The sequence below is a fragment of the Panthera tigris genome, chromosome A1, assembly GCF_018350195.1.
Source record: "Panthera tigris isolate Pti1 chromosome A1, P.tigris_Pti1_mat1.1, whole genome shotgun sequence".
Lineage (NCBI taxonomy): Eukaryota > Metazoa > Chordata > Mammalia > Carnivora > Felidae > Panthera > Panthera tigris.
The window spans coordinates 176,288,774-176,311,852 of NC_056660.1; the positions used below are offsets into that span (position 1 = coordinate 176,288,774).

The window sequence follows — 23,079 nt, forward strand, 5'->3', positions numbered from 1 at the left end:
CCCCACGTGGTGAAGACCTTCCCGAGGACTTCCCTGGCCTATGACGCCTTAGAGATCCCAATTTGTCAGATGCGTGTCAGGACAAGACTGATTACAGGTTTCCTGATGAGTCTTGCAGAAGCTCAAAGCCTAAACATTAGCAGTCTCAAGATAGGGAGCCCCTTTGCTCCCCTTCTCCCTGATAAACCGCCATTTGGCCTCAGGAGAGAGAGGAGGGTTGGATTAAGTTTGGGCAGAGTCAGGGTCCTTCTCACCTAATCCTTGTGGGATACAAATGGATTTCAAAAGAAAATCATTTCTAGCTTATTACTAGGTACAAAGCAAATGTTACCATATATATGTGGTTTCAAAATTCTTATATCATTTCAAAATTCTTTTTTTTTTCTTAATTTATTTTTTAAACGTTTATTCAGTTTTGAGAGACAGAGAGATACCATGAGCCGGGGAGGGGCAGACAGAGAGAGGGAGACACGGAATCTGAAGCAGGCTCCAGGCTCTGAGCTGTCAGCACAGAGCCTGATGCGGGGCTCGAACCCATGAACCGTGAGATCATGACCTGAGCCGAAATCGGCTGCCCAGCCAACTGAGCCACCCAGGCGTCCCCATTTCAAAATTCTTCTTAAAAAAATCATCTTTATTCTGAAGACAAGGTAGAAAGGGGAGGGAGTGTTTGATATCCTATTGAGTAGAACGAAGCTGCCTTTAAGCAGGTTGTGGTTGCTGTTATAGCGGCAGGATGGTACTTGTGTGCTGAGCACAGAGTGAGCAAACATCAAGAGTTGGGTTGGGGCTGCCTGGGTGGCTCAGTTGGTTGAGCGGCAGACTCTTGGTTTTGGCTCAGATCATGATCTCACAGTTTATGGGTTTGTGAGTTCAAGCCCCATGTTGGACTCCCCACTGACAACACCAGAGCCTGCTTGAGATTCTCTCTTTCTCCTTTTCTCTCTGCCCCTCTCCTGTGCATGCTCTCTCTTAAAATAAAAATAAACTTTTCTTTTTTTAATTGTTTATTTTTGAGAGAGAGAGAGTGAGAGTGTGTGTGTGAGCAGGGGAGGTCCAGAGAGAGGGGGAGACACAGAATCTGAAGCAGGTTCCAGGCTCTGAGCTGTCAGCATAGAGCCTGACACGGGGCTCAAACTCATGAACCTCGAGATTATGACCTGAGCCGAAGTCAGAGGCTCAACTGACCCAGCCACCCAGGCGCCCCTCAAAATAAAAATAAACTTTAAGAGTTGACTTAGCAGTCTGAGATTATTTTTCTGCCTTTTTTTTTTCTTTTTAAAGATTTTAATTTTAAGTAACCTCTACCCCCAATGTGGGACTCAAACTCACAGCCCTGACACCAGGAGTCACATGCTCCACTGACTGAACCAGCCAGGCGCCCCATTTTTCTGCTTCTTAAAAAAAACTATTTTGGTTCTGATCTGATGCTGCTTGTGAGCTGTTAAAAGCCTTATGATTTTGCAAAGAACGTTTTTTTTTTCTTTAGGTAAAAAGAAAAACACCATCCTAATAAGTCCAATCCATTGCTGTTGACATTTTGATATATTTCCTTACAGACTTTATCAGCTTTTATGGTGAGAAAAATGTTTTAATTCAGGGTTGGAATCATACAATCATACATACCTACAGTGTTGTATGCTGTCTTTCGTTCCTAAAACATCTTTCTGTATTATTCTAAATGCTTCCTACATACTTTCTGTGATGGCTCAGTACCGCCTTGCTCTTAATCTTACTGGATATTTAGCTTTTTTTTTTAATTAAATGATTTTTAAAAAAACGATTAAATGCTTATTAAGTGCTGTGTGCTGTGTTAAGCACTGTACATAATATAGTCAGTTCTGCTGTAATTAAGCGTTCCTAAAAATTTTGGAGCTGTGCAAAATCAGTAAAGAATGGATGCCTTATAAGACATGCTGCTAAGGGCAGTGCTTAAAAAAATGGAGGCAGGAGCCCATAAAAAAAAAAAAAAAAAAGGAAGCTAAGAACCCCGTGGTACAGTTGTACACAAGTTTTGCAGATAAGAAGTACAAACATACTACAATAAATATAGCACTGTATGGTGAAAAAGAGCTGCCGGGTGCTGTGGCCGTGCATGCGTTAGGGCAGGTGAAGCCGTTGGAGGAGGGTTATCTGAAATCCGGCACTAGGTGGGACCCCAGATGTGGAGGGCTGTGGCCCAGAGGCCGCTGACAGATGTTTGAGGTGCATGCCTGTGTGTTGTGGGCATTTCTTTGCAGCTTGGTTTGGGTGGATGCAGTTTTCCGTGTTCACCTAGTGTTTCTGGCAGACAAAACTGCCCGTGAGCAAATTCACATTTAAGCGTCTTGATGAAATTGTTCCGTAATATATCAGTAGTCTTGGGACAGAGTTGGCATGTCCAAAGTGAGCATTATGGCTGAGCTGTACGTTGATGATGAGTTTTGCTGGTAAAGTTCTTTTTGTGTTTTAAATCCTTTTTCAGGCTAGACTCCCAGAAGGGCTTTACTGGGTTGAAGGGTATGCCTATTTGAGGATGATTTTTAAAAGAAAATGAGAGAAGTTAGTAGAGACTTCCTTTTGCCCCTTGCTCTCGCCAAGGGCCAATCCTCTAGTTCTCTGGGGCCTTGGAAAGGCCTCCCCTCCTTGGGGACCTCAGGTGCCCTTGGACCCAGAGAGCCATTGTTAACCCTCACCCTTCAAGTGCCATATCCTGCCCTGCGATTTCAGACGACAAAGCCGACAAAGGGGACGTTTGGTGAGGTGGGAGCCAGCTGTCAGGCCTTCCGCCCCTCCTGGCCAGAGTCATGCTTTCACCTCCTCTCCTGCCCTTAGTTTTAAGGCCCGGTTTCCGCTTCCTCTGGGGCTGCCGAGGGCTTGGCCTGTGGGCCTCCCCTCCTCCTCCTCCGGAAAGAGATCTGCCCCCAGGCAGTAACCTTATTTCCGCTCAGCCTAGTGTTTCTAAATAGAAGTCCATGCTATTGTGAGTGTGTTCCTGGCTCGCTCCTAAACTCAAGTGGCCCTAGCTTCCTGGGGTATTGCCCACCTTGCGGGGTGGGGTGGCGGGGGTGGGGGTGTCTCTTGAGCAGCTGATTTAGCACTGAGACCTTTTCTGGCTGGCTCCAGAGCAGGCCCTGGCGATGTGAGCTAAACAGCTAACCAGATCCCCACCCCCACTTCCATCTGGGTCCCCTGACCTCTGGAGGTTACCCAGACCAGGGGACAACCGCAGGGACTGCCACCCCAAAGCCCCCAGAAAACAGCCCTGTGCCAGCTGCCGCTTAGGGCAGTACAACAGGGTGATTAAGGGAAGAAGTTTGAGGGTCAGCAAGATCTGGGTTTCCACCTGAGCCAGTGACCTCCCCCTCTGAGCCTCAGGCTCTTGTCTGTAAATGAAGGTGATAAGTCAGAGGATAGGAGGGCCAAGGTGCTTGTAGCTCCTGATCCCCACCCAGGAAGTGGGCAGGAAAGGAAGATACTTTGTTATTGTTGATGCTCTTGGTATCACAAAGAGAAGGTCCTGGCCAGTTACTGCTGTTTAACTGGGGACCAGGAAGAAATACGTTCGTGTTTGTAGTGACACAGAACCAGCGTGAGTTCGCTCCTTGGTGACTCACAGGTACAGGTGGAGTTGTCCCGCAAAAACTTGTGGCAAATAAGCACATCACGGGGAATAACTTCCAAAGCCGTGACTCCCGGAGCAAGGGTGAATGGGCTCCTTTTATTTAGGGTTGGGATGAGTAGTTAGAAAGGGGAGCCTCGGCACCAGGTAGAAGCCAGCATAAAGTCGGGCATGTACCTGGAGGAAACATACCGATAAGTATATTCTGTGTCATGTAAATGAGGCTTGTGCTCCTTGGGCGATTTTAGTATTCTAATGAGGGAACGGTGTCAGTCATTCCACAGGTCCTTCCGTGGTCCATCTATGCAGGTGTGGGTTGGGGGTTGAGCTCAAAATGGTCCGGGGGGTCTCGGCCGGCGGAGTTTGTCCTGGCCGTCCTTCTTGCTTGAGGGGCAGTTTCGATTTCCTTCGAGGATGCTGTGTCCATCGCGCCTTTTGCCCGAGTTAAGAGATAGTTGGAAAGAAGAGCCTGAGGAAAAAGGTGGGACAAAGGTCTGTGGGAACAAGCGGGTGAGCAGTACAGGACAGGTCTTCGGGGTCTAGCTGGTGACAGTAGCTTGGCTCTTATGCCAGGGCTCGCCACCTCGGCACTGTCGACATTTTGGGCAGGAATCCTTTGTTGTAGGGGCTGTCCGTGCATTATTGGGTGTTAGCAGCATCCTTCACTTCCGCTCGTTAGAAGTGCCACCCTCCCCTCGGCCCCCCTAGTTGTGACGGCCCGAAATGTCTCCAGACGTTGCCACATGCTCTCCGGGGGGCAGAATGGCTCTAGTTGGGCACCACTGCCTCATTGGAGTGAACTGGCTCGATTCACTATGGCAAACAGTATTTGTTCGTGTCTGCGGGTCAGGTCCCTGAGTGTAGGATGGGAGACTCAGGCCTTGCAGCCAGGGGGACCAGCGTTCGAATCCTGGCTGTCCCACTTAGCAGCTGTGCGATCTGAGCCTCAGTTTTCTCATGTGTACAGTGGGGCTGAGGCTAGGACTCACCCCCCACGAAGGGCACAGCAGTTGGCTCAGAGGAGGTGCTCCGTGGTGCCAGCAGCCTCCTCTGCTGCTTGGTGGGGGGAGGACACAGGGGGTTCTGCTGGGGAAAGTGGAGAAAGGGGAAGGCTTCCACCAGGCAGGGCAGGTGGGGTGGTGATAGCAAGCTGGAGAGAAGGAAGCCTGGGCCAGGAGAGAGGTCAGAGAGTGAGGCCTGAGGTTGCCAGCCTGCACCCTGATTTGTGTGGCTCCCACGGTGGCTGAACCAAATTTGAAGCGATTGCCAGCATTTTGAAATCATGTGTCACATAAAAGCCCCCCTTCCCTCTGGCTACCACCAATCTGTTCTCTGTATTTATGAGTCTGTTTTTGGTTGCTTTGTTTGCTTTTTTCCCCTAGATTCCACATATAAGTGAAATCATATGGTACTGGTCTTTCTCTGACTTACTTCACTTAGCATTATACCCTCTGGGTCCATCCATGTTGTCCCAGATGGCAAGATCTCATTTCTTTTTATGGCTGATTAATAGTAACATATAAAGTCTTCTTTATCCATCTATCTACCACTGGACACATGAGTTGCTTCCATATCTTGGCTATTGTAAATAATGCTGCAGCAAACATAGAGGTGCATATGTCTTTTTGAATTCGTGTTTTCACTTTCTTTGGGTAAATACCTGGTAGTAGAAATACTGGATTGTGCGGTATTTCTATTTTTACGTTTTTGAGGAACCTCTGTCCTGTTTTCCACAGTAGCTTCAGCCGTTTGCCTTCCCACCGGCAGTGTATGAGGGTCCCTTTTTCTGCACATCCTCACCAACACTTGTTTCTTGTTTTTGATACTAGTCATTCTGAGTGTGAGGTGGTATCATTGTGGTTTTGATTTGCATTTTCCTGATGATCAGTGACGGTGAGTGTCTTTTCATGTGTCTATTGGCCAGCAATTTTTTGTTTGTTGGTTCTTATTTTTCAATTCACATCCAAGTTAGTTAGCATATAGTGCAATGTTGATTTCAGGAGTAGAATCTAATGATTCATCCCCTACGTAGAACTCCCAGTGCTCGTCCCAACAAGTGTCCTCCTCAATGCCCATCACCCATTTAGCCCATCCCCCCACCCGCAAGCCCTCCAGTAACCCTCAGTTTGTTCTTTGTATTTAGGAGCCTCTTCTGTTCTGTTTTGTCCCCCTTCCTGTTTTTTTTTTTTTTTTTTTTTTTAACGTTTATTTATTTTTGAGACAGAGACAGAGCATGAACGGGGGAGGAGCAGAGAGAGAGGGAGACACAGAATCGGAAGCAGGCTCCAGGCTCTGGGCCATCAGCCCAGAGCCCGACGTGGGGCTCGAACCCACGGACTGTGAGATCGTGACCCGAGCTGAAGTCGGACACTCAACCGACTGAGCCACCCAGGCGCCCCCCCTTCCTGTTTTTATGTTATTTTGCTGGTGGCCACCAGCTTGCTGGTGGCCACCAGCTTAATAGTATATTCTATTTAACCCAATGTGTCCAAAGTATCATTTCAGGATATAATCAATATAGAATAAAAGAGATATTTAATATTCTTATTCCATATTAAGTCTTTACAATTGGTTTGTGTTTTGTGTTTCCAGCACCTCTCAATCTGGGCTAGCCACATTTCAGGGGCTCAGTGGTGACATGTGACCGCTGTTCGGTACAGTGCAGATCTGGCCTCTGACGTTTACCAACACCTTGTGCCTTCCTCCTGAGCCCCTCTACACATTTCTGTTGCCGCCTCAAGTCCAGTGGTCAGTGGGTTTGGGAGCTGGGCATGGCCGGAGGGGCTGGCTAGGGCAGGGCCAGATCAAGAATACTATTTGGGGGCCCAGTCAAGAAGGCCTCGAATGCCAAGCTGAGGAATTTGGTTGTGTTGGTTTTGAGCTCAGCTAATGTCCTGCCTGCCCCGTGTCCAGGGCCTGACCAGATCAGCCTCCCGCAGTGTTAGAGTGGAGCTAGTTTTGGATGGTCACCAGAGGAGGGGAGTTGGGGGATGTCAGAGCCAGGGTTCCTGGCTGCCCAAGGCCGGGGTAGCCATTAATGAGTGAAGGCTGGGACAGAGTGGCCACACCCTGCTGGCTGGAGCAGGTGGGGCTAAGAGGAAAGGCCAGAGCTGTGGTTGGGGCCCAAGTCAGAGCCCAGGGAGAAGCACTGATGGAAGGCATCCAGTCCAAGAATGAGATGTTGTACCATGGGCGGGAGGCATGGAAGATTCTAGAGAGCAAGGGATGGTAGTTAGGAAGAGGCAAGAAGTTAGAGAGGATGAGGTGGGAAGGGAAACTCAACATTTGCCCGGGACCAGAGATGGCGTAGGAACTTGGATGAGTTTCTGGAGTTACAGCCTGGCTTGCTGCCTCTTGCGGTGATCCTGAGAGAAGTACTTACCCGCGTGCCTCTGTGTCTTTAGCTGCAAAACGGCACTGGGAGTAGTACTGCTGCAGGGTGGTTGGAGAGTGAATAACCCAAGTGGTAAACCACTTGGCCCAGGACCTTGGAAAAGCTCAAATACAGGTTAGCCATTGGAATTATTAATTGAGCACTTCCCGTGTGCCAGGCACTGTGGGTTCCAAGGTGAACAAGATAAATGAGTGGGGAGCTGCTCTTCTTATCTGTTCATCATTGACGCTTCTGCCAACCTCAGGAAGGGCAAGGGTTAGTTAGCATCCTCTCTCCGCACCTGATAAAGCAGAGGCCCAGAGAGGTACCTGGATGGACTTGCTTTGGCTCACACCGCTTCTCCGTGGCAAGGCTGGGACTTGAACCCAGATGTCTCTGGCTAGGAGCCTAAGCCTTTTCTACTGTACAATATGGAGGGAAAGACGAGGGGGCTTAGTGTGAGGAGAGATTCCCGGGCCACCTCAGTGTGGTGTCTTCTTGTGGCCTTGGCGTTTCTGTGCCCAGCGACGTGACCCTCCTCCCTAGGCCTGGCTCAACCTTAGCTGGGTCTGGGCCCCGAGATGGGGGCAGCGGCCTCTCACATGCAGAGGAAGTGGTGACTAGTGTAGGCAGGGCTCAGGCTCACAGAGGAAGTGGCGGGGGAAGCTGGGTGCTCCTGGCCTCCTCCTGGGGCTCTGGTGGGTGTGGGCGTGCTGGTGCCACAGCATCCTAAGGTTCTGGGTGCCCCTGAGTGCTGCCAGCAGGGTAGGGAGGCATGTTACTCCGAAGAGCTTCCTCCTCCCTTCCCCTTTCTCCCCACCCCCCTTCTCCCTCCTCCCCTGCACTCACCTTCCTCTTCACTCACTCTTTTCTCTCTTCCCCTTTCTCTCTGCTTTCCCCTTTGCTACACTTTTTTTTTTTCCTTCCTTTCCCCATAGCTTGCTTATTTTGTTTTCTCACTAACAGGCAATACCAGAACCAGAATTGAGGCCCTGAGACTCCAGAGGATTAACCACTGTGCTAGTGACTAAAGCTTTAACTGTAGCCATCCTCTGTCCGGTGGGGGAGGGGCCACTGAGAGGAGTTGAAGGAAGGACATCCCTTTTCTGTCTCAGGACCTTTGCACTTGCTGCTCTCTCTGCCTCCCACTCTCTTCCCACTACTCTGTGCAACCAGGGCTCCTTCTCATCCTCTGGGTGTCAATTGACACGTCCCTTCTCAGGCCTGCTCTGACTGCCCCTCCCTGGCCATGGTGCCAGTTCTCTGCTGATTTCTTTTGGAGCTCCAGCCACAGACTGGGTTTCTTTTGCGTGTTGTCTTGTTTATTTTTCTTTCCTCTCTGGAAGATGTAAGGTCCCCGCAGGCAGGGAGTTCTCCATTTTTTTTGTGGCCAACATAGTAGATGCTCATAGCAGATGCTTAGTTAATTTCTCCTGTGTGAATGAACAACGAATGAGTAAATGCTAGCCCTAGCTTCTTCTCTGTAGGCAGGCCCAGCACTGTGCTAATGAGTGTAGGCACAGGGATCCCTGCTGAGCTTTCTCCTAGTTTCCCTGCCTCCTTGCTGTGTGACTTTGGGAAAGTCGCCTCACCTCTCTGAGCCTCAGCATCTTGAGCTGTAAAATGAGGATCAAGATAGCGCTTCCCTTAGAAAACTTAATAGAAGGTGGAGACCTGGCCAGTCCTTACCATCCATAGTGCTCAGAATGGAGGGAGAAGTAAATGCCGTCGTGGTGCTGATGATTATTCCTGCTGGTTGACCAGCACACCTGGCTCCTGAGGGTTGGCAGGCAGAGTCCCTGGAGGCCCCTGGTCCGCCTCCCCTTTCTGGTCATGCAGGAGGCTGCTTCTTATAGGGAAGTTGGTGTTTCGGGTTCCTGGGGGTCAGCCGGAAGCTTCTTGCTCTCCTGCCCAAGAACGTGATAAAGAGGCTCCACCCAGCCTTTGGGAAGTTCGCTCCCTGCCTGCTCCGTTCGGTCCAGGGTGGCCGCTCTGGGTGGTGAAAGAGCAACATTCATGCCCCAGAGGGCACGCCTGCCTTTGCCCTCCTTCCTGGAAAGCTCCGGCCTGTTCTGTCTGGGAGCCCAGGCCCAATTCTTGGCCCCTGAGGCTGTTGCCACCATCAAAGCTGGCTTTGTCACCCTGAGGCAATGACCCCATCGGAGCTGGCCTGCTTCCCTGTTTGGCCTGGAGATTCTTTCTACCTTTGTTTTGCCGCTTCGTGGGCTCTGGTCCCCTGGCTCTTATTCAAGCCTCCTCCTCCCTTGAGTGCCCTCCACCCCCACCCCGCTTTGAGGTGACAGGAAACCCACTGCTGCTTCTGTTGGCCAAGGAGGGAGCGGGGGACTGGTGCCTACAGTAATGAGGAACCGGTGCCGGCTCTGGCCGAGGCTCTGCTCTGTCTGTAGACCGTCTGAGGCCGACAAGGTGAACCTCAGAAGGCCTGTGGAGCACCTCCCACCTCCCACAGGAGCCCCACCTCCGAGGCTCCTACTTGGTGGTGCAGGAGTCCCGGCTCGGCCATTGTCGTCTTTTTGCTGTGTGACTTTAGGCGAGTGACGTTACCCCTCTGAGCCTCGGTGTCCTTTTCTGCAAAATGGGGATAATACCGTTCCTCTCACAAGTGGGACGTAATTCTTGTCCCGCACCATGGAATACCGGCAGGAGGTATTCCCAAATGCTCACGGCAGTTTTTCTGGGAGTATCGGTGTGTTTTTTCTTTTTTTTTAACTGAAGTATAATTCACGTACATGTGATGTAATGTATAATTAATGTTACTGGTTTCATCTCGTGGTGATTCGACAGGTCTGTGTCTTTAACACTTGCAGTCTTATGAGGCCAGTACCCAAGGACACGCAGCCAGGATACAGCAGGACTGGCCTGCGCCTCGCTTCACATATTTATTACATCTCGTGTCAGCCAGGGCGTGGGGAGGGCTGTCAGCCTGCACGACCGTGAGGCATGAAGTGGCCCAGCCATTTGGAGAGCTGTCTGGCATCTCGTGATGGAGTCTCGGGCCCCTGGATGCAGCACCATGTGACGGCGTGGAGTGGCCTGACCATATGTCCGACCCGTCATGGCCTTGCCCTTTAGCGGAGCAGTCTGCAGCTATTGAAGCTGATGCCGTGGCAGAGTGTCCAGTGATCCACAGGGCCGATCGTGACGCCTTGTTAAATGGCATGACCGTCACCGCGTACAATACACGAGCATACTGGTCAGTGAAGTGAAAATGACAAGTCAGTGTGTACAGTTTAACCCCACTTCTATAAGGTATGGGAGAACATATCCGTGGAGAGAGAGAATAGTGAACAAACACTTGTGGGGTGCTCACTTCGGGCCAGCCCTGCCCCGAGCGTCGGTCACATATTAATTAGCTCAGTGAATGCCCACAACAGCCCGCGAGGCAGGAACTGCTTAGCAAAAGGAGGAGAGTGAGGGACAGAGAGGCCACATAAGTCCCCTGGGGTCACACAGCTGGGAAATGTTAGGGTGGGTTCAGCCACAGCAGGCACAGGCAAGAGGTGCTACAAAGTGCTGCAGGCAGTTTTCTCTGGGATTATGGGTGTTTTTCTTTAACTGAAGTATAATTAATGCGCAGTGTTCTATTACGTGGACCATGTAACGATTCAGTAGTTCAGTGTAAAACTCCGTGCTCCCCACTGTCAGCGGTTGCCATCGGTCCCCAAACAACATTATCACGATATCATTGACTACATCCCCTATACTGTAATTTTTATCTCCATGACTCATTTTATAACTGGACGTTTGTACCTCTTAATCCCCTTTATTTCACCATCCCCCACCCACCTCCCCTCTGGCAACAACCAGTTCTCTGTATTTAAGAGTCTGTCTGTTGGTTCATTTGTGTGTTTTTTAGATTCCTTATAAAAGTGAAATCATAAGGTGTTTGTCTTTCCATCTCATTTTGTTTCACTTAGCGTGATACCCTCTAGGTCTGCTCAAGGGATTATGGGTGGTTTGATTGTCTTCTTTGTAATAATACATTTTGAAGACTCTTTTGTTTTTTAATGTTTATTTTTGGGGGGGGAGCAGAGAGAGAGAGAGAGAGAGAGAGAGAGAGATTGAGAATCCCAAGCAGGGGCTCGAACTCACAAACTGTGAGATCATGACCTGGGCTGAAATCAAGAGTTGGATGCTCAACCGACTAAGGCAGCGCTGGAGAAAGGTGCTTCCTTCTTTTCTTCCCTCCCTCCTCTCTGCTCTTGACCCTGGGCCGCCCTCCTGCTGTGACTCAGCACCCATTCCTCTGTGGGCCCTCCGCTGGCTCCAGGGGGCTTAGGAGAGGTGGGAGCAGCGTCTCTACATCACCTTTCTCACCTCCTTTTATCAGCACTAGGTGAGGTTGGATCCCCATCGCTTCTGAAGAGCTGAGATCTGAAGGCTCCCACATCCCTGGCCTAGTTGGACAGCTTGCCCGGGTTTTCTGTCAAGGCCACGGTGCGATATCTTTTAGGCTAATCCTGTTGGGTTTTGGTTTTTTATTTGCTAGCCCAGAAGGATTTGGAGGCTCAGGCGTTCCCTGCTGTGTCAGGATGGCTCGCCAGACGTCTCTTCCCACCCCCCCACCCCCCCACCCCCTGGGAGAGAGTATTAAATGGCCGTCTTTGGAAGCCATACCACTCCTCTGCTTTGTGCTTCACAATCTTTGCCATCCTTAAGTGTCACTTGTTCTGAAACTTGGCACTCTCGTTCATCCTGAGCTGAAACTTGGCCCAGCGATTATTGATAGGGAAGTGGTTTCTCTCCACTTGGCAGGACTCAGTAAGTGTGTATATGCTGCTCAGTCAGAGGCTTGGGCTTCCCCAAGGTAGAGAGGAGGCAGCTTTCAAAACCAGAGAACAGCTAGAGATTCAGGAATATAAATACGCTGAGGAGAAAAGGGACTTCTCGTCACTTCCTTTCCATCCTTAGGTGGAGGACACATCGTTTCTTTTTTTGCACGGAGATACAAATGCCAATTCAGCCATCCACCCATAACTCAAATATACGTAGTGTGTGCTATGGCTGAACATGGTGGCAGATATATTGGTGAACAAGCTAAACATGCTTTTAGGCTTTTGAAAGTCAAACATACACGGTCCTAAGCGAGGAACGTCACAGCCAGTAGCTGACCCATTAACCCATGGTGGTTTATAAACTTTCTCGTGTGTCTCTGGAATTGTCCACATCTCTGCCGGGAAACTAAAGTCTGGTTCCTTGCCTTCCTGAAGGGCGCTTAGCTGGTAAGTAGTAGAGTCGGGATTTGAACCCAGCTCCTGTGCTTTCTCCATTCCACAGATCATTTGATGGAAATTTGCCCATTTCTAAGTTTGCCAAGATGGGGACATGGGTGGAATGGAGTAGGGTAGGTGCCTGTAGAAAAAACTTTCTTGGCTACAATATTAAGGGAAGGAGAGAGTCTGGTGTTCACAGAAGCCAACAGTGTAGCTGAGGGTGCCTGGGTGGCTCAGTCAAGCATCTGACTCTTGATTTCGGCTCAGGTCATGATCTCAGGGTTTGTGAGTTTGAGCCCCGCATCAGGCTCTGCACTGACAGCACAGTCTGCTTGGGATTTTCTCTCCCTCTGTCTCTGCCCCTCCCCTGCTTGCTCATGCGTGCATATGCACGCGTGCAAGCTCTCTCTCTCTCTCTCTCTCAAATAAATAAACTTAAAAAAAAAAAAAACAGGCTCTAGTGCCTTTTGGAAAAAAAGATTTGATGATTGTTTACTGTCTAGTCATAACCTTTCATTCCTTTCTTCCTGTCTCACACACACCTGTTCTCCCATCCACCCATTCGTAGTCCTGCTTGCTCACTCTCCTGTCCGTCCATCCTGCCACACGCCCATCCTTGCATATAGCCCTCTCTCCCTCCCTCTCTTCCACTAACCCATCCACCCACCCTCCTTTTCATGCACCTGTCCATCCAGCTCCCCGTCCACTACCCACCTGCCCATCGGCCTACCCATTCTCTCATCTTCCCATTTACTCACCCTCCCAGACTCCCATCCACTAGATATTCTGTGCCAGGCTCTGTGGGGTGGACTAGAATGAATTAGACATGGGGTTAGCCTTTCAGAGCTCACAACGAAGTCAGAGAGAGAATCTTGGAACACCAATGACTGGAGTACCAGGAGGTCTGTGAAGAAAGCCCTAATAAGGTGTGAAATGGTAGTAGGGGAGTTGGGATTCTGAGAGCACTTCAGGGAACAGGCTGTGGAGTTAGACTTTGTGGGATAAATACACGTATGGGGAAGGCACTCCGGCGGGGGGAAGAAACGCGTGGAAGTAGGAAGCAGGAGGGCACTGGCCATAGCAGGGGGTGCATGTGGAGGAGTACTGGACTCCCAGAAAAGTAGAAGGGGTAAATCACCCGCGCTCCGTGTCCCAGGCCAGGGAGTTTGAGCTTTGCATCAGCAGCAGGGAGCCATTGAAGTTTGCCCCCAACGGGTTTCTGGCTGAAGGGAGTGAAGGAAGAGAAGGGGAAGGAGGACGGGCACATGTAGAAACTGGGTGGGAACCCCTGGAGATACTTTCTCTGGGGGGCTCCTGAAGGGGAAAAGCACTGGGCAGAAGGCTGGGCCTGTGTCGAGTCCTGACCGCACTTCCTAGCCGCATGACCTGGGACAGGGCCTTCATTTTTTCTTAACAGGGGCAGACAGAACAGCTGCCTACCTCGTGGACCTGTGCCGGACACTGGTGAGGGGATGCTTATCCCGCCTCAAGAGATCTCAGGAGGTCTTGGCCGGCCTTCTTCCTGAGGCCCACAAGACCCAAGTGTCCGGAAGGCTGGGCTGTGGAACACAGACTCCCCTCCTCGACTGACTCATGCCTGCCAGCCAGGGGTGTTAGTGGAATCTGAACCCAAGGCCACACTGGCTCTGTGTCTGGTGCCCTCAGGCCACCCTGCTTGGATTTATGTTGGGCCCCTTCCCCTGCACATGGCCCGTCCTGCTGTGACCTTGTGGGGCCAGATTTCCTCCCTCCATAATAGAGTGGAAGCCTTTCCCGTGATTGGTAACAGACCTCACCACACAAAGACAAAATGTTTTCGGGCAGGGACACCACAGCTGTGTATCGTAGGACACAGACCAGGCTCCTTCTTGGTTGCAGCGGCCTGACCCATATTTGACACGTGCCTGGCACAGCCATCCAGAATCCAGAGGGCAGGGAAAATAGAAACCTTTAGCCTTGTCTGCTCCGTCCTTTGGCTCTGACCCACATGCCTAGGCTGTTCATCTGACAGGTCAGCTGGGAGCCTTCCTTCACGCCTGCCTTCCGGCCAGGTTGCTAGGAGACCGGACTCCCTAACGATCACCACCTGAGGTTCTACCCACTCTTAGCCCTTGAGACCTTTGTTTCTTCCTGGACAAAGAAATACATGTTTCTGAGGCTGGGTCTGGAACATGGGAGTGAGTTTCAGATGCTCCCTCACCTTTATGAGAAAGTATTTTCTGCCAGGTTCAGCCTTATGTTCAAAGCTGCTTCCTAGAACTTTTTGCAGTGATAGGAACATTGTTTCTCCTGTATTCAGTGTGGCTGGTAGCTGCCATATTGGACAGCGCAGCTCAAGTGGGTTCCTGAGAGGACGAGGGTGACCATGCCTGGATACGTTCAAGACAAGGTCAAGATAAAGTGGTCACTTCTGGGGCACTATCCTCCACTGTCCTTGCTGGGACCCCTGTGGATAATTGTCAGATGCCATTGAGGGAAATTAACTTTTACAAGCCGTGTGTATTCCTTATGCTGTGTTTTCAGGTTCTCCTGATTCGTAGGTGCAACGATCTCCCCAAAGTTCTAGCTTAGCCCCATTTTATTAGCCTGCTTTGTTGACATACTATTATGGCTTAATTATTTTTTCTTATTACTATATTGTTTTTCTATTTGTCATCTTAAAGGGTTGCTTAATATCCCACTGAGTTAATTTGACCACTGTCTTACTGTTGAACATTTAGGTTCTTTCTGGCTTTTTTTGCCATTGTTATGGACTATGGTGACCATGCTCCTAGTACATTTCTTTTGTTGTCTTTATTTGAATAATTTCCTGGCCTTACTTTCTTAGGAATGAGGGCTGATTGGCTTAAAAGATATCGTTAAGGATTTTAAAACCTATTGCTGGTTTTTGTCTTTGGAGGATTGGATCTGGGCGCCAGTCGGTTATCCGACTTCGGCTCAGGTCACGATCGTGCAGTTTGTGAGTTCCAGCCCTGCGTCGGGCTTGCTGCTGGCCGCAAGGAGCCCGCTTCAGATCTTCTGTCCCATTCTCTCTCTCTGCCCCTCCCCTGCTCACATTCTCTCAAAAATAAACATTAAAAAAAAAAAGAATCTGTATTTTTGTCAGTAATGAGTATACCCATTTTACCACCCTCTTTGTCACCAGTCCTGGAAGTTGTCATTCCTTGTTTTTGTTAATTTAATAATTATAAATCTCTGCCTTTTTGGAGGAGGGTTTTGGGGGCGGAAGTATCCCCTGGTTTCTGTTGTCTGTGGCCTGTTAGTAACCGTGTTTTCCACTTGGGGCTTTGTGTCCTGGGTTATCAGTTAGGTCCTCGGAGGGGCCTCAGTGAAGATCACTTTGTAGGTCTCGGTGGCCCTTTTGAAGGTGGCCCTTGTTACACGTGTGGTGTGTGGTGAAGTACCTCCACAGATACCTGTTCTCTGCTGGAATCCCCCCAGAGATGGCAAACCTACTTACTTTTTGGTGGCAGATGACAGAAGTCCAGAAGGGACTGAAAAGTCAAAGGGCAGACCCTGTCTTCAGGAACAGCTGTCTCCAGGTGTCCGCGGACCTCAGCATCCCCTCCTCCGTTTGTGGGCCCTGCTTCCTTTGTCATGGCTTCATCCTCAGGCAGGGTCTCTGGAGGAATGGCCATGTGGGCTATAAAACCCTCCAGACTTCCATTCTACCCGTTTAGCAACCCCAGAGAAAGAAAGAGCTTCTTTACCGAAGAACTTTACCGAAAACCCCAAAACAACCCCCAAACCACCCAGGTACAACCCTTTTGGCCTGCCTTGGGTCACTTGTGCAAGTCTGAAGCGCTGGCGGTGACCGAGAGGGCCAGGAATGCGTGGCTGGGCCTGCGCTGAGCACTGGGGCCAGGTGGGCTCAGCCCCCCCCCCCCCCCGTGAATCCCTTGCACCAAGAGGGAGGGGCAGTTGCCAAGGGAAAGGAGAGTTGTGAATCTGCAACTGTCCCAGACTGGACCCAGGTCACTGCATTCACTTTTGTTTCCTCATCTGCAGAGGGCACGGGGGAGTTGGGATTTAGGAGTGGGGGCTAACATTCTGGTCTCTGAGTTCTGTGATATCAGCTCTTTCCCTGGGGGAGGAGGGAGGGACACCGTGATCAGCCCGCAGCTGGGAGGGACGGGGTGGGCTGGGGGTTGTCCCCCTCAGCTGCTGTTTTGTGATGGACTTTCAGGAAGCCCCTGGCCCCTGAGTGGACCGGACCGGACTGGCCTGGCCTGGCCGGGGCCCCTTGGGTGGGGCAGGGCTCCCTGCTGGGAGGGTTGTCCCCACCTCCTCCAGGCTGGGCGCCTGAACCGCACAAGGGGGAAGATTGTTCCCGCCAAGGTGCCTGGGCCAGTAAACACAAGTGGCCACTGTGTGTCTGTTCTCAAGGGTGTGGGCTGAGGCGTTAGTCACTGCCAGCCAGCAGCGGAGGGCTGGGCGGGGGCTCCCCCACCCTTTGCTGGACCCCAGCCTTGCCTCAGCCAGTGGGAGAGATGGACGTCAGAGGCCACAGACAGCCACTTGTTCTTTATGCGACTCCTTGACTGTCAACTCCCACAGGTGCCCCATCCGCTCGGACCACCCATGGCTTTCTAGGACCTACCCACTCTCACAAGATGCCCTACACATCAGACCATGAAGAGAGCTTGGGCATCATTTCCCCACCCTGCTACTGTACAGGGAGGAAACTGGGGCCCGGACAGGACCTTTGCAGAATTTGACCACTGGTAAAGAGGTCAGGAGCGTGGACACTGAAGCCACGTAGACCTGAATTCAACTCCCAGCCCTGTTGTTTATCTGCTGTGTGTTCTTGAGCAAGTGGCTTTGCCTCTCTGAGCATGAGTTTTCTTACACATAAAATGAGGCTCTTCATAGTACCTCCCGGGTATAAAAATTAATTGAGGGGATCAAGCAGTGTCCTCTTGTGCCCTCTCTAGGCTCTATTGCTTCAGCCAGTTTCATTTTCATGAAATGTTTATGCTGGAGGCTAGCTTAAAGTGGGGTTTGGGGTTATCTCAGCCATCTCTGCTATTGTTCCGAGGTTGCATCTCATTGGCTGACGTGATCACATTCTTCTCCCTGAGCCATTCATGTTCTGATCGACCAGTATGAGTCACCCACCCACTTCTAGAGTTGGAGGCGGATTCTGCTCCAGTGCATTTTAGGGACTGGGAATGAGGGCGGGTTAGCTCCCCCGAAGAAAAATCAGGTAGGGTGAGTTATGTCCTGAGAGGGCCGTGATTTCTATTACCAGTGCTCCTTCTAGCAGAAACTGTCTTGTTCACTAGAAAAGGACCTCCCCTAGAACATGAGCTCAGTAAATAATGGTTGAATGAACGAACTGGGAATAAGGTGATTTCTGGCAGCCTAGTGTAGTCAAGAGAACACTGGACGGGGTGGGTCCTGGTACGCCTTTGAGCCTTAAGTCTGCTAATCTGGGAAATGGGCATGATGGCGACCACCTGCCTTAATGGCATGTGGGCGGATTAAAGTTTGGTATTTTTAGTACTTAGCTGCCAAGCATGTTATCAGTTGTGGTCTATAGTCAGCGATGGCAGGCGGAGCAGGGAATGCTGGGTGCCCCCCAGGGAGGGCTGGTTGGGAAGAGACTTGGAGTTTAGGCTCTTTGAGCAAGGTGGGCCTGCATTTGGATCTGCTTCTACTCCCCCGCTTGCTGTGTGACCTGAGGCAAGTCACCATGCCTCTCTCAATCTCTGTTTTCTCATCTGTAAGTTGGGGTTACTAATACTTATCTCCAAGGGCTGGATGGAGGATGAAATGAGAGATTGCATTTAAGGCCCGTCCTGGCACATGGTGAGCGCACAGGCAGTGTTAGCTGTTTTTATCATCAGCCATTATTACGTCTTCTGGCACGGAGGTGAGTAGATTGCTGCCTCAACCAGACTTGTAAAGAATTTAATTTTGGCGAAGTCACTTTATGCACCACGAATGCTGCCAGCTAACCCCTTTCTGGCAGGCTCTGGTCTCTGTAATCTGAGCGAGGTGCTGGGCAGCGGGTGTTCCTCGGTGTTGACCCTGGCACCGGGCTGGAGGCCCAGCCCTGTGGTCAATGCTGCCTTTCAGGGTGATGGGCAAGGCAGGTTTTGTGCGCTCACGGAAAACGGTCCCTGCCTGGGCCTCCCTCACTTCTGGGAGAAAATACTGGTAAGGAAACCCGGGAAGAGGTGCCATGCAGCCTCCTTGACCATCTCTCAGGAGTGCAGGGTGAGTGACTGAGGGAGTGGCTTTTGCCCCGCTCAGTTCTCCCCTGTGCTGCTCTGGCTGGGGGCTGGGAGAGCATGGTCAAGGTGGTTGCCCCACCTCTGGCCGCCCCGCTGAGCTTTCCGACCTTCCTTCTGGTAAAGGAGCAGAGCGGGCCTTACCTCCTCTTCTGGGTCTGGAGAGGAGGGGGAGCGAGAGTGGTGTACAATGTGAAAGGGTGCTTCGATGGTCCTCTTGCGGGCAATTAAAAATCAGCCTTACCGGAAATGAAAGGGCAGGTACACAATCAGGTGTGAGAGAGGGAGTGAGTGTGTGCCCGCGTGAGTGAGCACCAGAGCACAAGCGCCCAATGGCCAAAATCGTGTTTCTCAGGTGTTCTCAACAAGCTTTCACGACTGAGTTTATAGGAGCGGCCCCCACTCAGGTGGGGCGAGTGAGCAGGTGGGTTTAGCATAAGGACACTGGGTTATGGCCCCCTGGGAAATTCTGTCTCCCTGCCCCTTCCCCCACACACTGGCTCCTGGGCCTCATGAGGAAGGGACCGTGTGGAGGAAGGGTGTCCCTGCCGAAGTGCAGACCTGGGAGCAGGTGTCCCGACCAGCCCTGTCACCTCACCTGTGTTGGGGACTCTACTCAGTCTCCTTGTCTGTGCATGAGATAGTAAGAGCACCAGCATTGGGGGGTGCTTGAAGAGATAAATGAGTTAGCACATGTTGGAGTGTAACTAGTGACCTTGATCAATGGGAGACCATTGTCATCACTGCGTGGGGCCCTGGGGATTTTGCAGCTCTGTTAACAGAAACAGTTACACGGAGAATAAATTTGCAAATGAGCTCAAAAATTGCCCATTGGCATCACTCCCTTCCACAAGGTTCCCTGGTGGGGTTTGCCGCCCCCTCGCAGTTACCCCACCCTCTATGAGCATGCCCTCTAGTCACTGGCAGTAGAGGGGTGGGTCTCTGGCTGGACCTTGAGGCCACGGAGTAGGCCACTCTGTCTCTGCGGGGAGGGTGCCCTGTGCGGGGCTGGCCTGGGAGCTCTCTCGTAGGTGTCTGTGGGCGTCTGGTCTTAGGGCTTCTGAGTTCTGGAGACGATAGGAGACCTTGTACAGCAGTGGAAAGTGCACAGGGTCTTGGAAGTTAGAGGACCCAGGTTCAAATTCTGGTGCCACTATCCTAGTTCCAGCCATGTCCCCTCTCTAAGCCTCTAGAATGGGGACACTGAGGTGCTGGGTACTGCGGTGTCGTGTGAGGTGATGCTAAATGCTCATTGTCATCCTTGGGGGTGCCAGGCATGCAGGAGCATCTGGGCCATCAATCACCACGTCGTGGGGCCGGTCAGAGTTGTCCTAGGAGGTGAGGGTGTTGTGTGATACTGTCCTCAGGAAGCCACCACAGTGGAGACCACCAGGGCTGCTCATGGAGTCCAGAAGAGCTGGTTTCCCGTGTGCTTCCCCACAGATGGCTATTCAAGGGCTCCAGACGAGTGGCCTGCTTCCTGGGCCCGTGTTGTTGGAAAGTGTGCTCTCTTTTTTTTTTTTTTTAATTTTTTTTTAATTTTTTTTTTTTTAATTTATTTTTGAGACAGGGAGAGACAGAGCATGAACAGGGGAGGGTCAGAGAGAGGGAGACACAGAATCTGAAACAGCCATCAGGCTCTGAGCTGTCAGCACAGAGCCCAACGCGGGGCTCGAACTCACGGACCGCGAGATCATGACCTGAGCCGAAGTCGGCCGCTTAACCGACTGACCCACCCAGGCGCCCCAAGTGTGCTCTCTTAAAACACCCGAGCCCATGCAGCACAGTGGGTGAATGCTCCCAGCGGCCCTTGAGGGTCACGGGGCCACTTGAGGGTGTGTGGGTTCTGTTCCCTTTTCCTGGATACCAGCTCCCCGTGGGTGCGGTAGCTTGCACTGTTTGCCTGGTTCTTTCTCTCTTGCTCTCAGTTCTTAAAATTGCGGTAAAATATGTATAACCTAAAACTGACCATTTTTAGCCCTAAGTGCACAATTCATTGGCATTACGTACGTTCACAGTGTTGTACAACCTTCCCCCACCTTGTCCGTTTCCAGAACCTCTTCGTCATCCCAAACAGAAACTCGGTGCCCGTTTAACACTAACTCTCCATTTGCCCTGGTGGCCTCGATTATACGTCCTGTCTCTGAATTTCACTCGGGTAGGTATCTCAGATAAGTGGGATCATACGATATTTGTTCTTTTGTGACTTGGCTTTTTTCATCGAGCATGAAGTTCGTCCTGTTCTAGCATGCATCAGAATTTCCTTCCTTTTTCTATCCAGCGAGGCTTTCATTCAGGATAGGAGAAATACAGTTTCCCAGACAAAAGAAAAAAAGAAAGAAAGAAAAGAAGGATTTCCTTCCTTTTTAAGGCCAAATAACATTCCACTGAGTGTATATTCCACTTTTTTGTTTGTCCATTCATCTGCTGATGGACATGTGGCTCATTTGCACCTTTTGACGTCAGTGGGTAGTGCTGCTGTGAACATGGGTGGACAGATACCTGCTCGGATCCCTGCTGTGAGTTCTTTTGTATCTCTCCCCAGGAGTGGAACTGCCGGGCCACGGTGGTTCTGTGTTTAACCTTTTGAGAAACCCCCAAACTGTTTTCCATGGTAGGTGCACCATTTTACCTTCCCACAAGCAATGCGCAGAGGTTCCAGTGTTTCCACAGTCTCACCAACGCTACTTTTCTTCCTTTCTTTTTCTTTTAGATTTGATTTTTAAGTAATCTCTATACCTCATGTGGGGCTCGAACTCACAACCCTGAGATCAAGAGTTGCATGCTCTACCGACTGAGCCAGCCAGGTGCCCCTATTTTTCGTTTTTCAGAAAATTAGAGGGGCACCTGGGTAGCTCAGTTGGTTGAGTGTCTGACTCTTGATTTAGGCTCAGGTCGTAATCTCAGGGTCATGGGGTCAAGCCCTGCTTTGGGCTCCGCACTGAGCATGGAGCCTGCTTGGGGTTCATTCTCTCTCTCTCTCTCCCCCTCTCCCTCCCCCCCCCCGCCCCATGCTCTCTGTCTCTCTCTCAGAAAAAAAAATTTTTTAGCCATCCTTGTAGGTGTGAAATTCCCTCCCTCTTTTTCATCAAATAAACCGTTGTTATACCGGGGAGATGCATCTGGGAAGCCCTTGCACTGCACTTGGTGGGGACTTAAAACCTCTTTTCATTTTACTTTTAACGTGTGGGAAATATGCAAATACACATATGAAATGTGCCTGTTAATGTTTTAAACAACACGCAGAGAGTGAAGGTGCCCTTTAATTCTCCCCATTTTAGGCACTTTCCTAGCCTGCTGTCAGGCAGCATGTTTCCAGAGTTTTCCATGCATTTATGCAGTTTTCCATTAAATTTTTTTAAGTTTATTTATTTATTTAGAGAGAGAGAGAAACTGCATAAGCGGGAGAGGAGCGAGAGGGAGAGAATCCCAAGCAGGCTCCACACCATCAGCGCAGAGCCCTATGTAGGGCTGGAACCCACGAACTGTGAGATCGCGACCTGAGCTGAAACCAAGAGTCAGATGCTTAACCGACTGAGCCACCCAGGGGCCCCACTTTTCCACTGTTATAGAAAAAGGGTCCTACCACTTGATTGTTCAGTGACTTAGATCTCTTACTGAACACAACTTAGCAATCCTTCCCTTGTTGGTGTTTGTAGGGATACGCGATTCTTGTATTTTTATTTATCGCATAGTGTGGGTATGTCGTACTTTAAACAACATTAGCATGAATCGCCGAACACCGGTTTTCACGCAGGCCTGTCCGAGCGGCTTCCGGGGCTCGGTTTCCTGCCGGATGTGCCTCGTTGACCTTCTTTGCCTCCGCTTCACAGGCCAAGAACAAGGAGACGGGTGCCTTGGCTGCCGCCAAGGTAATTGAGACCAAGAGTGAGGAGGAGCTTGAGGACTACACAGTGGAGATCGACATCCTTGCCACCTGCGACCACCCCTACATCGTGAAGCTCCTGGGAGCCTACTACTACGACGGGAAGCTGTGGGTAAGGGCCGCCTGCCTGCCCCCTCCTGGTCCTTGTGGCCCGGTAGGCCGGAGCTAGCCAGGTTCACAGGTGCTCTGCTCTTTCTTAGTGTCTGCTTTGAGGGCCGGGGCCCGGGTGAGCAGAAAGTGAAGTAGGGCGGCTCCAGATCCCCTCTCCTTCCCTTTCTACAGAGCCTCCCCACTTTTGGGGATGGGGGCAGTGGTTTGAGCAGGAAGGAATTCTTTTTGGACGGGAGAGGGGCAGAGAGAGAGAGACAGACAGACAGAGTCCCAAGTAGCCTCCATGCCTAGAGTAGAGCCTGACGCAGGGCTCGATCCCATGACCCTGAAGTCATGCCATGAGCCAAAGTTGAGAGTTGGACGCTTAGCCGAGTGAGCCACCCAGGCGCTCCACGGAATTCTAAGGCTCTGCCACTTACGAGTTAGAGAATCCTAGGCAAGCTCTTAACTTCTCTGTGCCTCAGTTTTCCCAAGTGTAAGATGGGAGTAATAATAGTACCTGGCTCATTTGGTTATTACAGGGATCAAATAAATTAACTCATGATCGGTGTTTACAAGTGTACCTTGTACAGCTCTTGCAGGTGCAAGAGCCTGGTGACTGTCGACTGACGGACTGTTCGTATATGTTATATCATTTG

The 23,079-nt window shown here is 50.9% G+C and overlaps 1 protein-coding gene across 1 annotated transcript in view; it reads left to right on the plus strand.

Annotated features, from left to right (window-relative positions):
* Window positions 1-23,079, plus strand: part of STK10 (serine/threonine kinase 10) — a 114,497-nt gene that overhangs the window by 2,851 nt on the left and 88,567 nt on the right. Inside the window, exon 2 of the mRNA XM_042992338.1 lies at window positions 22,278-22,442. Within this exon, the coding sequence (XP_042848272.1) occupies window positions 22,278-22,442 (165 nt within the window). The remainder of the gene's footprint in view (window positions 1-22,277; window positions 22,443-23,079) is intronic.